This window comes from Diorhabda carinulata, chromosome X, assembly GCF_026250575.1.
Source record: "Diorhabda carinulata isolate Delta chromosome X, icDioCari1.1, whole genome shotgun sequence".
NCBI lineage: Eukaryota > Metazoa > Arthropoda > Insecta > Coleoptera > Chrysomelidae > Diorhabda > Diorhabda carinulata.
The window spans coordinates 24,193,722-24,208,471 of NC_079472.1; the positions used below are offsets into that span (position 1 = coordinate 24,193,722).

The 14,750-nt window shown below is 31.3% G+C and overlaps 1 protein-coding gene across 8 annotated transcripts in view; it reads right to left on the reverse strand.

Moving 5' to 3' along the window:
* Positions 1-14,750, reverse strand: part of LOC130901729 (RNA-binding protein Musashi homolog Rbp6) — a 1,060,444-nt gene that overhangs the window by 533,013 nt on the left and 512,681 nt on the right. For all 8 annotated transcript variants that reach the window (XM_057813296.1, XM_057813291.1, XM_057813297.1 and 5 more), the window contains one exon: positions 3,666-3,707. In XM_057813296.1, the coding sequence (XP_057669279.1) occupies positions 3,666-3,707 (42 nt within the window). The remainder of the gene's footprint in view (positions 1-3,665; positions 3,708-14,750) is intronic.

Genomic DNA, 14,750 nt, shown 5'->3' on the forward strand with positions numbered 1-14,750 from the left:
AATATACGAAATTACTTAGCAAAAATTCATGGATTGAAGACACAAGCTTAACGTTGAATCCTTTCGTAGAATGCTTCCTTTATTTCTCAATTACAGAAATGCATAAAACAGGTTGTGAGGATAAACACAATCACTAATACACCACGTAAAATTGCTGAATATCTTGAGCTGCCGGAACCAAAGCAATGTAACGGCCATTGTTTCAGGAGATCAGTCACTATGTTAGTTGATGGAGGAGGTTATATGCTATCATTAAAACGACTTGTTGGCTGGCAACCTTCTACAGTGGCAGAAGGCTATGTGAATCAATCTCTTAAAACTGGGATAACTTATAATATGTTTCAACTCTATGGGTAAATATAAATCATCATGCTTTGATTTAACAATGAATGCAAATATTTCATATAAGAGATTCTCAATTATATCGTTTTGTTGTTTCGATATGTAACGGCGTAACGCGTTAACGGGAGGCTGAAGAATATTTTCAAGAAATCAATCGTGTAATAGTCACTGAAATACAGAAACATATTGTTACTAGCAACATATAAGTAGATATAGAGTTTACATGTGAGTTTTACATGTGAAGCTGAAATGAGTTTTTGTTTTACTTTAATGAATTTTTTGTCGAACGCTCAACTAAATCTTTTTTTACAACTGTTTCCTCAAATGAACAACATATCCCCTACGAAATCATCTCTTTCGCTATTAAATTATTTGTGGTAGTAGAGTTTGCAATTAGTAATTATATGAAAATGGAAGAATTACAAATACTTTGGACATTTGACAAATATTTGAAATACTTTTTACATGTTTATTTATTTATGACAATCTTCATACTTTAGGCCTCATTTTTTGGAGAAAAACTTTTATTTTTGCTATAAAAAGTCGCGTGATAAGATATAACAAGTGAAAGCCTTGCCTTCAAGTCTTGATATATTTTGGTAATATACACAACTCTACCTACTTCTTCAACATAGCGTGTCGACATGTTAACCCGATTCGATACATTTACTACTTCAATAACTGTGGAGTAATCTGTATAGGGTGCACGAAAAAAAAAATAATTTGTTTTCGAAAATAAAACAGCAGTTATTTCTGTAAACGTTTTATCATAGTTATCCATCTTTATTTTTCCAATATTTACACATTTTGATCGACAGTTTCCAGAAAGAATCTTCACCCTCTTCCATAATATTCAAAAAGTCGCACAAAGTTTTAATAGAATGTTTCTATGCGCATAATATTATATATTGGAATAAATAAATTTTTAAATAAAATGATAGCATGATGGTATTTCTGAAAAAAGATAACGTATTTGAAAATTGTTTCAACCAATAGTTGTCTGGAATTTTATCTCATTTTTGTTGTCGTGAGAAACTAAAAATTATTGCGTTCAATACGAGAATTTTTCCTATTTCAAATAACTAAGGCTGGAGTTTGCATCTACAAAGATTTGTTCTTATTATTAATATAATAATTTAGTTGGCATCCATATATCCCCTGGATTGCAGAACGTATTTTCATGGTTAACAATTTTTGTAGTGTTCTATTACGATATTTTGGTATGGATTATTTTCGGCACATACCAAGGTGTGGTGGATCAGCTATAATTGAATTTTAGTTCATTTTCTTTAGAGAACAACATGGTGTATTCTACTTGCATGTGATGTGATACATCAAGACTGTTTACAATTATGATTATAATTATATGTAGCAAAACGATTGTATATGTTAATTAGATTTCTCCTATAGGCATTTAATTTGTATCACAATCTGATCAATTTGATCATTAAGTAATGTTACGCCAACACAAGGTGGATTGCCTCGACATTGATGTGGTGTAGGAGCTGTTCCTTGCAGCTCTGCATCTTTCCCTTCCTCTTCCATGTCCCTGTGGAGGTCACTGTTTTTATAACACAAAGGAGCATTAGCAATGCTTCTAAGTTCGTTAGATAATTTCTACTCCATTGTTTTTGGTACAACCCCAAAGCTGGATGTTAAATATACCCATACTATTCCATACTATAAAGAACTTGTTTGCAGAGAAGTACTTGTAAAATTAAAAGGAAGGAATTTCTTCTAATCATCCAATACATTTTTCTAAATTTGAAATTCACTATTATTTTCTTCATGAAAGCTCTTCAGGATATATTTGCATTTAATATCATATCCAAATATTTTGAGGTTATAAATTGTTAAACATATATGGATTATATTAAGAGGAGTGTACTGGTTCTTTTTGTTTATAATGGAGAGATAGTCTGATTCACTTTCATTTCATTTGGTTCTATGGTTTATTATAATATTAACTATTTATTGCAAATTTATTGCTTCTTTATCGTGGTCTTTGTCTATTGGCACTTATTAAGAAATATTGTTGGTGAATAGAAAGTTAAGTCTTTAAGTCTTTCCCATTACATTGCTTTGTAGCACACATTGCATTTAGTTTTTGTACGTTAGAATAATTGTCTTCTTGTTTGTTTCTGAAAATTCTATTCGAAATATAAGATTGCGATTGTTCATAAAATTATCTCACTTTTTAGGCTACTCTCTCATGCCACTCCATGCCAAATGCCTGCGCTACGTCTAGAAAGACAGTTGAAATTAAACAGACATTTTTCTTTCGATTATACCATAATATTTACATGGGTGTAATAATTCATTTTTAATTGGTGCAAATGAAAAGTGCGTATCTAGAAAGACATAGGAAACGAATATGAAGCCCAAAATATCACCAGCTCTATTGCTGCTTAGTTTTATGAAGAAAAAACTCATACTTAGAGATCTAGAAGTCGCAACAAATAAATGGAGACCTCATCATCTTACTAGTAACCTGTCTGGGAAAAAAACTATTAAAACTATCAACAATGAATTTCAAGCTACCTAGACAATCCCAATTGGTAGCTGTATATATTTTCAGCTCAAGAAGACGTTACAATATTCAGTATTTATCTCGCAGCTACCTATATTGAATATTTTCTGTGAAAATGTAGAAAAAAGGTCGTGGTTATGTATTTGAGTCTTTGAAGATGCTAATTCGATCATCAATTGTGATCTTGACACTAAATATGGTGTGATAGAGGAGTACTGTATAATCGTGGAAGGAAATTAAGCCAGCTGGCAGATATAGTAGTAAATCTGCTTATCAAGCAAGTAAGAACAGTTTCATATGCATTAATAATTTAAATCAGTAATCTTCAGTAATTCAGAAATAAGGCAAAAACAGCCACATAAGAATTACGTATGTCTTCGAAATAATGCTCTAACGTAGTTGTGATTGAAAAAAACTTTATATACCCATACTTTTGTAGTATTATTATTTGTTACAAAACAAGTCAAAAACGGTTCAGGGGTTGGATATTTTCCTAAGATGTCGACAGATAATATTTATCTTTAGGAGCAATATAGTTCCTAATATAAAAAAAGTATCGAAATTATTGGAAAAGAAAAATTTTTAAGGTGTGAATTCGATTATTTTCTATGTATTTATTTTTAGAAAATTCATATGCTCAAATGTATATTTTAACACCAGTACTGTATGAAAAAATTAATTTTTATGCATTTTGACATTACCCAAAATATATGGATATGAATATTTGATTATACGCTGGGATTACCTGAACTTGAAACGATATTTTTAATATATTATAATATTGTAAGCTTACCTTAGGATGTGCTCGTCTCGGAAATGCTACTTTTGGATCAATCTGAAACAAAAGACGTTGTATTTAACATCATATTCACGATTTACAATGATATGCTTGTATAAACCTCTTACAAAAAATAAAAATCATTCGAAAAATATCTCCTAAGACCAAAGTACAAAGTCAGTTAAGAAATAATCCAAGCAAACATTAATAAAATTAGACTACTGATGATTTACAAAAAACATTCTTCAATGAAAAATCTTTATGATACCAACTTCTTGGAGATTCAACTCTAGGCATTGTTGAAGTTTAACCTGGAGAACAGTCTATAAATCTTCACGAGATTAACGAAGATATGCATTTATTGATGCTACTCAAGTTAATTCAGATACTAAATAGTAATACTCAACACTCCTGTGGTAATTCATTTATGAAAAAATATAAAAACACGTCAAATAGATTATTTAATTATGCGTTTTTTGACATGGTCAAAAATTGAGCGACATATTTGTCAATATGACATCATCAATATTTTTTCATTAGGATGCTAGTTCTTTTAACATCATTTGACTAAACTTAATTTTAATAATAACTCATAAAATAACTGAACAATCTATCAAACCCAAAAAATTATACGAATAATCTCATGTTCCATTGAGTCTTCTAAATTGTCTGGTCAGTTAACGTAGACCACATTTATCAAATGTCCCTTAATAGAAACATCAACTTGGCCACCCCATTGATCTACGTTATCTAACCCAGCTTCTTTTAAACTGGTTATCCAGTAACAAATTCTGGAATCTAGGTTTACACGAAGATGTTTCGAATATCAGTCAGCGATTAAATGAGAACCAATAAATCTTCACCTGACGATGCCTATCCACACATTGATTTTTTGCAAGCACTGGGTATATATTGCTTGAATCCAGTGGGGATTTTCCCGAAAGCAGTAACTACAAGTGTGACAATTTATTATACCACTTAAACAAAACCTTGCCTCGTCTGAAAATACTATACCATTAAGAAAATTTGGATTTTCATCTGCCTCATAAAGATTTCATAAAATTGGTAAGTTCTGTCCAGATCATCTTCAAGAGTTTGAAAACATGTTGAACTTTCTTTCATCCAAAACTTTATTACAAACTACTGACTAACATCTTGTTGTAAGACATTTTTTATTGTACTTGCGTGTCTTTGCTTTGCACCATCGCTGATTCCTAGTCTTCCAGATTTTGGAGCATACCTCACGCTTACCATTTCATTATTATTACAAAAATTTCTACCCACTGTCCTTCTAATATTCCAAAATGTGTTTGTTGCTCCTCATGCTTCTTCATGACTTCAAAGCCTATTGACGTAAATGATCATCATTACAATTTTTATTCTCGTTCTTTCGGTTATTGAAGCCTTAATATAAAAATTGATATAACGCTAATTCTAAGACACGCACAGAATGAAAAAAATCAGGAATTCAAATTCAGTTATTTTGTTTTTCATTGATTCCCACAATTTTTTCTTATGTGATGAGTTTTTGTTTATTTTTAAAAAATGAACGTTGTACGATCCTTAAATTGCCTCACAAATCCTTCTAGCAAATCTAGGCTACAACAATGGTTAAGTACATTGTGAAATCAAGTTGACGAGCTTAAATCTATCCACGTGACCTGCAAAAACAAACGATAGAGCTGTCCATCCATTACAATGAGCGAACATGAAATTCCATAAAGAGGTGTAAATCAAATATCTTGGAATCCATTTGGAAAGGAGATTTTCTCGGGGAAAACACCTCTTCACTGAAAGAAAACAGATTGGGATTGAGCTTGGGCAACTCTACTGGATAATTGGGGAAAAATGGCAAATAAGTATATGGAACAATATTTAAACCTATTTGGACATATGGAATTCAGTTGAAGGATTCAGCGTCTAACATAAATTTTATCGACATATTTCATTCAAAAACTCTGAGGATAATAACAGCTGCTCCATGATGCTGCATGGTATGTTACGTATAACATCATTGCAAGGGATCAAGTTCTTCCGGTTAGATAAGATTGAACTGTAAATTACAATGAAAGACTTCAATCTCATCCCATTAAATAGGCCAAAAACCTTGTAATTATTTGATGTAGACTTAAAAGGTTCACCACGTATAACCACCGCTTAGAAACAGATTGTGAATAAATTTAGTAAATTAAAAAGAAGGGATATTGGACAAGAACTAGAAATTAAGAATGAGGTAAAAATGGGAATCCACTAGATAGACCACCGAAAATATGATATGAGATCTAGAACTCAGCGGCTCAAGAAGAGATCAGAAGAAAGAGTTTAAGTATTGGGATTCAAACAGGAATGGGTCCTATTAAATGAAAAATGAAAAGACAAGTAGCAATTATTGAGCTATTATGAGAAATTTCAGAAACCAAAAAAATTCACAGTGAATATTCAATAGATTCAATATGATACGATGTGCCCAATCTTTGCTACTTTCTATTTCTATAAATACTTTCTATTTCGTTTTATCTGGAAAATAAATAATCTTTTATGAGACCTGACCAAATATCAACCCTCTATTTGTCGCGAATGTTTCTGACAGATATATGCGTTGATTTATTTATATTTTTCTCTAAAACGGAAAATGGTAGGGTTGTATAGAATATTTCCGGTTCAATGTATCTTGAATCATGAAAGGGAAAATCCATGTACCTCTTATTTTTGATGCTATTGTCCTAATATCTAAATTGTGGCGGCCGTTTACATACATACAATGACATAAATATTGTTGGACTTTTGTTGGATCCGATCATTGCAATATCTTTATTATCTGAACACATTCTAAATTATAGAAAATAAAATATGGAGAACCAGATAGAAGATAAAACTGACAATTCAGATTCACGTGATGATGTTGAAATAATAAAAATGCTGTTAATGAATGTCAGTGAATCAGAACTCTACTCTATAATAATAGAGCAGAGCTTGACTATCTTTCCCAAATGTTTCCCTGAAGAATGGTGCTTGTTTTAGTAGCACTTCTGTATATATCATTTGTGGTATATCCAAGAATGCTCCATTCGTTTTTTTTTTTCGGAAGAAGACAATTCTTAAAGCATAAAACAACATTTTCATAAGCAATTATAAACAAAATTGACATATTTACTTAAACTTTTTCAATTAATAATGTTGCAATTTTACTAGTCTCTTCCTTCCTTCGTTACTTATAAAATTTCAGTCAATGTTTTACTCAGTTTTCCTTCTAACGCTTCCACAAAAAAATCTTTTCAGCAATGTGATGTAATAATTATATTATTTACGACCATTACCAGTTAGGATTGAATGAAAAAACTTTTTTATCGTGTTATATCTCTTAGAATTAGATTCGGGTGCGTTATGTTTGTTCAACTTCCCAAAATTGAGATTTCCGAAGATTTATCGTGAAAATTCGGTAGGGTTTCTTCAATAGTTACATTTCGTGAAAATAATGGATTGATAATTTTTTTTCACTTTGAACGAATTTTGTTCAGTTATTGAATTCTGAATATAATATTTTCAAAGTAATCATAATACATTGTAATAGTACCTAACAAAATCAACATTTCCATAGTAACCATATAATTATTATCGACATTGTTCTATTTTTTGTCAGTTTAATTCATGTTAGTTTTAAAAAATGTTTTCGGACAAAATTCAAATATTCCTAAAGCATATTAGTCTAGAGGCACAAGCCAACAAAATCTAGATGGAGATATAAACGAGTACCAACTTTTTATGGAATGGCGAGATCTCAAAAAAAGTTATTCTTCTTTTATATTTTATCGAAAAAGCCAAGAATACTGAATATTTCTTGTTGTGGAGTCAGTTCTCATTGCTAAAGAGTTGTTTAACTATAAAAGAAATTGCTAGTAATACAAAATATACAAAAACTATTGCCTTTTCGAAGCGTTAGCCTATGGGCTACGTACCAAAAAAATCCAGAATACTAACGGCAGAACAATTAACCAGATTTTTATCCTAAGATGAATAATATCTACTCGCAAAATTGATTCTAGTGTTTGATATATTTGGCGCAAAGAGGAATGTATATTTGAGCCCTGTGTATTTTACTGTTAATGTGAGAATTTACAGCCTAAAAATATGAACAACAGAAGATTATTCATTGCGTAGCGAAATCGTAGATGTTACGCCCAACATTTTGATTGCCATACCATCAGCGCTGTCCCTAAAAATGTTGCAAAATACTTGAAACTGAAAAATTTTAGAGAAACGTACTTGGTTTCATTTACTTATAACTGTTTACCCTTAGAAATGTGAATAGAGCCAAAACTTCACTGGTGCTCTTGATATTAACTTATTTGAAGAATTTACACCTTGTTTAACTCAAAGCTAGGCATTTGAATTATTACCAATCCTATCGAAAATAATTTAAAGACTAATGGAAACCCGTCTATTGCTGTTTCTTGTAATACAAAATCTTGGAAGCTCAACAATTCGGTTTCCTACCTAATAAATGCACTAATGACGCTAGGTTTTTTGTTCTTAATGAGAATATACCTCACGTAATGATAACATTTATACGGATTCGGTTTTTTGTGATTTTGTTAAGGCCTTCGATTGTGTCAATCACGAAAAATCATCAGAGTAATATGCCATTCGAGTTGTTCCTTTAAAATAGTTTCTACCTTGCCTTAAATATAGAAAACAACTGACACGAGCTAATGGTTAAGTAATTTACCAGTTGGCAGTGGTGTATCTCAGGATTCAGTTTTAGGTCCAATTCTTTTAGTTTATTTGCGTGTAACCTATAATGGTCCAGATATACAAGCTTTACATTCTACCATGCGCAAAGATCTGATTATTATTAAGTCCTGGTCTGACGCGAACGATCTTTGTTTAAATATTGAGAAAACTTTAGTTTCATCCTACAAAGGAGTTTTACAACAAACACCAAACAACAAACTCAACAATGATTTGATACGATCCTCAAATTAAAGTTTCTTGGTCTAAATATTTACGGTGCTCTTCAATGGTCTATACATGTAGAGACCTTGGTGAAAAACTATTCTATCCTATCCTCTGCTTGTTTTGTAATTAAATCTATGTCTGAATAGTTCGATTCTCGGACTGATTTAACACCTTCCTATTCTTTGTTCAAATCGCATCTTCGATATGGTTTGCCTTTCTGGGGATAGTCTTGTAGTTTGCACCTCTTCGAATCCATCTTCAAATTACAGAAAATGCTATGTGTTAAATTTATGGTTTGAGTAGTAGTGTGGATTCTATTTTATAAAATACAAAATGTCAACTCTCTTCGGTCTTTTCATTTTGGAATCCATTTGTTTGATTCTCAAACACTTTCAAAACTCATTTGAGAAACCCATTCATAGCTACCATAATAGAAGAAAAAATTTGAATACTCACTCAACAAAAACCCAACTCTGACCTGGTGACAAATTCCGTTATCTACAATGCCAAAAAATTATTCAATCAGCTACTTTCAGAATTAATAGTGCCAAATACATTTAATAAGTTGCGGAGATTGGCAAAGGTATTTCTTTCTGGTAGAATTCTGTAGCAGAATCTCACAATTTACCATAAATTGGCATAGTTCAATATTTAGATATCAATATGGTATTATACGAGTAATTATAGAAGTTTCATATGAGAATGAAACTTTTCTCTCCAAATATTAATTTATTTATTTAGCATTTATGACATCAAAATACTTTCCAATGAATGGAAACATTTGAAGACATTCCATTCTATGAACTACAAGGAATTAAACTAGAAATAAGTTGCTTACAATGTAAAATAATAGACCATACACTATACCAAAATAATTGCTGTGTCTTTCTCTCCCTCTTAGAAAATAATAACAATAATGAATCCATTCCATGAATATTGAATCTCCCAATAGTAATTAAAATATTTTACACTATTTTAAAACTGCAACGGGAATTTTTTCATGATTAAACTTCTCATACATCAGATAAATTCTCAAGGCGCATTATATAAGAATAATTAAATTTAAAAACGATCTTTCGGAATTATAAAGAAGTCACAGGAAGCGAGAGACTCTTTTACATTGAAAATATCGCTTTGAAGAGTAAAACTGAAAGAAAAAAAAAAAGAAAAAAACTTTGAAACGTTAGTCCGATTCGTAGTTATCTAGCTTTCCAGGCGGATGCTTCCCAAAATTAAAATAACAATAAAATCTAAAACATTTGGATAGTTGTATGCACTTGATGGGAGGTTCACACAGTTGACAGTCACGAACGTTTTAATCGAAGAAACTTTTATGACTTGATACGACAATGGTAAACTTTTTTATGACGAATACCCACGAAACCTTTCACAATTTATACAGGTAATTCAAGTTAACATTCAAGAGATTATCATTCTATTATTTAGTTGATTGTAATTGAACTAATATATAATTGATTAAAAAAATAATACAACTTACCTAGTTATGTATAGTAATTATGTTTTAACCTCTTAAGTGAATATTACTATTTTTTCACGCTTACAATCTAACCTAATTTGAAATTAAATGTGAATCGTAAAAGTAGATTTACTGCAACCCTAATTTATGTTGACACACTTATCAGAGCTCTCGATATGTGTAAGGCTCGTCTACAGTTCTAATTTAGTCCAATATATGTGCTAATTTCAAGGAAATTGGATCTTTTCTTCCTCCACCTCACAACTTTTTTACTGAGATTCAAATACTCTAACGGTATCATAGTATCGAAGGAACTTCTTGGAGTTAACAACTTCACCAAAGTGCGTCTCTTTTTTTTCCTTCTTTAACTCTTTCTTAAAGATGTTCTGTGCGAATGAACGGCGTTCGTGCTTCTTTCCTAGCAAGTATTTTGGCCTCTTTATTAGCATTTTTATGTTAGTTTTGACTCGGGAGCTCAATAATTTGATGGCTGCTTGCTTATTAAAATAAAGTAAAGTCACACTTCTATTCAGGTTCGTTATAAAATTGTTTTTGAAGTACGGTCCAATGCTTAGTTTTCCTTATTACTACGCATCTTTGGTGCTTTTTTTACTGTCAAGATTCACAGATGAAGATTTCCTGGCAAAGAACGACCAAGCTCCAAGAATTTTAATACTCCAATTCCCTGTACATTTTCCATGATATTCTGAATATGACTTCCTCTGTTGATCTGTCTACCACTAGATGAAAGGTGCGAGATGTGTCAATTTTTAGAACTTATTCGAAGGTTTTTCAACTGCTGTTTTAATTTGCTTTGAATTGCAAGATAATTTTGCATTTGTTATTATTCATCGCAGCGTTTTCAGGTTAAAGTCTCAGGTCTTACCATAGCTGTCAGTTATTTCAATATGCCTTTTTTCATGAATCATACTGCCTCGGTATTTGAGTGTATATTTCTCATCTATAATAGCTCCGTTTTGAATTCAGAGATTTCATAGCTTTCCAAGTTAATGATATTACTGTGTTGTGGGCTTTCTAACTTGCTTACTACTATGTAATTAGCATATTCCATAGAATCAATATCCGTTAGCCTAGGAAACAGATGATAATTCCACTTATATAGCGTAGTTAATTTCATATATTAACATACCTATATTAAAGTCAGTCTCATAAGTAATGTCGGTTATCATATGTCAAAGGACGTGATGAAACTGCAGTGCGCCAATTTTCTGCATCTAAGCCTAGTAAAAATTGGAAACCGACCTTACTTATGCGACACTGTCCATATGGTCTTGATTTATTTTTTTTTATCCAAATCAAAAACTGGCATACAGCTGCGGAATATATTATTCTACACACACCAGGAGATAACAATTTTTTAAAAATAAGAAAAAAAAAACAAATGGAATATTTTTATAGTACCCCAATTAGCAATACATTATATGAAACTAATCTTATTCAATTAAAACGAATAAAGGAATTGGACAGGGAAATTTCAGGCAGTACGTGACTAAATTAACTGAGATGTATCAGTTAGGATGAACAAACAACTGAATCAAGAAGTGGAGAAATTTACAATAAACCCTCAACAAGCAAGTCGAAACAAAACGAACTAACGATAAAAAATCTGAAGGTCAATACATGGAATAAATGGAAAACTGAAGCTAGATTACATGCAGAGCAGAAATAGGGAATGAACGAAAATGTCAAAAAAAATACTAAAACTATAAGTACAAATAAAATGATTCCAAAACACTAATAAATTGGTTCATCTTCCTTCCAACTGAAAACGATAACTTGATTATTGCGCCTTTTAGACAATGTAATTGTGGGTGTTTATGTAGTGGTAAGTAAGCAGTGAAATCAGTATTGTTACTAAAAAGCTCGCGAAATGGGTTCTTAGGCCGGCTCTGTCCAGCTAAAATGGAATTTTAAAATTCGGCGAATTCCGTGGTGTTTTTTATAAATTTTTATAAATGGCGAAATCGCTTTTGATGTTTCTTTTTGTTCTAGAAATGTCTAGAATTTTATTTAGGTATATAAATGATTTGTGTAAACACAGTTCAGTTCAGTTTCAAATAAATAGTCATAATGAAAAGAACGAATTGGTAATATAAGTAATATTTATAAGTGAATGATTATAAATTATGTGAATTGTATAGTGTGTAAATAAATTAAGAAAGAAATTTACAGTATGAATATCACCGACGGATCCAGTTATTCAAACTCCATTCTAATTAACCTAAGCAGCAAATAACTCACATGAAACAATCTATAATGTGAGAATCATTTAAACATATATAGTGTCTATTTTTTGTTCGCAAATCTTAAGACTAAGTTAAGGGTTAAAAGATTTAACAGCGAGGATGAAATTCAACAGGCGGTGTACGAACTTTTGACTTGATGCATCATATTTTTATAGTAGCATAGGAGCTTTATCCAGACGTTGTAAAAAATGGAAATAAAGGGGGATTATATTTGAAAACAATCATATTCTGTTTCATTTATTAACTTTATTTCTATGTTAGGCTAAAAACTATGCCGCAGTACGTAAATGCTAATTTTGAAGACCCACCTCCTTTATTTGTAAATAGAAATTGGGAATACTGAGCTGTTTAATCATTTTTGCAAGTTCATTGATTTGATATTCTTAATGAATTTTTTTTTCAAATTGATATAAAAAATTAGGCATTGTATTATAAGTAAATAGCATATAGTCGTACCAAACATTTTGTAAACTTCATATATTAGAAACTACTTGAGCCCTCACCTCATGAATCTTTCGTAGCCTGCGAGTGAAATTATTCCTGCCCACAAATTCGCAGTTTATAACAATCGATAGTCGAGTATTATATATACCAACCAGCCCACTTAGACGGAACTCGACCATCATCGTGTTATATAAGCGTGTGTGCACCACTCGATACAACATGTTACTTGCGATTTACAATATTTCAATTGGACCCCCCAGTGCGTGTCATTGACAGTCCTGCTGTGCCCTATTATACTCCGTTCTCTTCGAGTGCGGTATCGCAAAGACCAGCAATTGTTTCGAATAGTTTTCAAAATCAATTTTCATAAAATGGAGTAATTTTTATTTTTAGAAATAAGAAAGTAGTTTTGTATGTATTACGGTCAAGACAAACTGTTATTTCATTTTTATCTTGTAACTCCCAATTCATTTAATATTTTATTATCTCAAAGTTGCCTTTAAACAACACAGTTTGTAGAACATATCACATATAATCTTGCAGTGCAATGATCAAACACGTACATTATGAATTGATTAACCGCGTTAATGGAATTCAACAGAAAAAATTGTTTAAATTACTTTAAAATAAAATTGGTTGTATTGAAGTAATATAATAATTTCTTCTTCTGATAATTGAGAATGTAATTTGTAATTTATCTTGTAAAGTTTCAAACATACTTGTTTGCATCGTATATGACTCTAATCTAGAGTTTCATGGTATACTAGGGCTATTCAGAAAGTAAAGAATGTTTCTGAGTTATGGTGACCGTTATCACGATATAAAACTATGAGCGCTGCAATTGAAAATACTGCCAGTTGTGATATGCGGTTTGTAATACGGTTTTTTAACAAGAAACCTATAGCCTACCGGAATTTCTAAACAGATTTGTGTGAACAATGTGTGAACAATGTAATGAATAAAAGTTCTATCCGGAATGTCCTCATAGCCCAGACATATCAGGGGTTTCACCTCGGAATAAAAGATAATAAGCTGAAAATTGATATAAACCTTTGTTTTGTCGTTCTAAATATTGTTTCAAAAGTCACCATTGCTATCTTGTCCGCGTCTTAAGATATTGAATTTCAAATGTCATCAGAATCAGTTTTTTGCTAATACCTACGTACATAATAATGGGCATTATTTAGTAATTATAATTTTTAGAAAGTAATTGTTTTAATACAAGTACTGATAAACGCTTGACCTTGCATAAGCCCATATATGACTAAGCACTGCGTAGTCTTCACGTTCTACCCCAAAAATGGTTGGTTGTATGGAAAAAAAAAGGTTAAATAAAAGTTGTGGAGTATTTTATACTCTACAACTTTTATAATAAATACAAATCTCATTTGAGCAATAGGAATCGAAATATTAACAAAAAATCGATTTTGATGACCTTTGACCTTCATTATCTTAAGACGCGGATACTATAGGAATGGTGACTTTTAAGACAATATTTAGAACGACAAAACAAAGGTATATACCACTAATTTTCAGAATATTATCTTCCATTCCGAGGTTGACCCTTTTTTTATCTACTATGATTGAGCTATCAGCTAAAAATTGGTCGAAATACCTTTTTCTAGGAACAGAATAAAGTAGGGAATATTTCTGAATGAGTTAATCTGACCGTTTTATCGATATCAAACTTAAAACTGAGCGATGCCATGGAAATCCCCACCAGTTTTGCGTGGTGGTTTGTAATATAGTTTATGGCTAAAATCCTACAACCTTACGAAAAAGGTTAATATAAAACGTGGAAACAACTTAATGAATAAAAATACTACCCGAAAATGGTGCCTTCAGCTTAAAAATGGCGGAAATACTGTTCCCCAAGAAGAAAAAAGTGGAAATGCCACTAAGTGGCTGATATTCTAGACGACAGAATCATATGAAGAAGAAATTTCAAATATTATC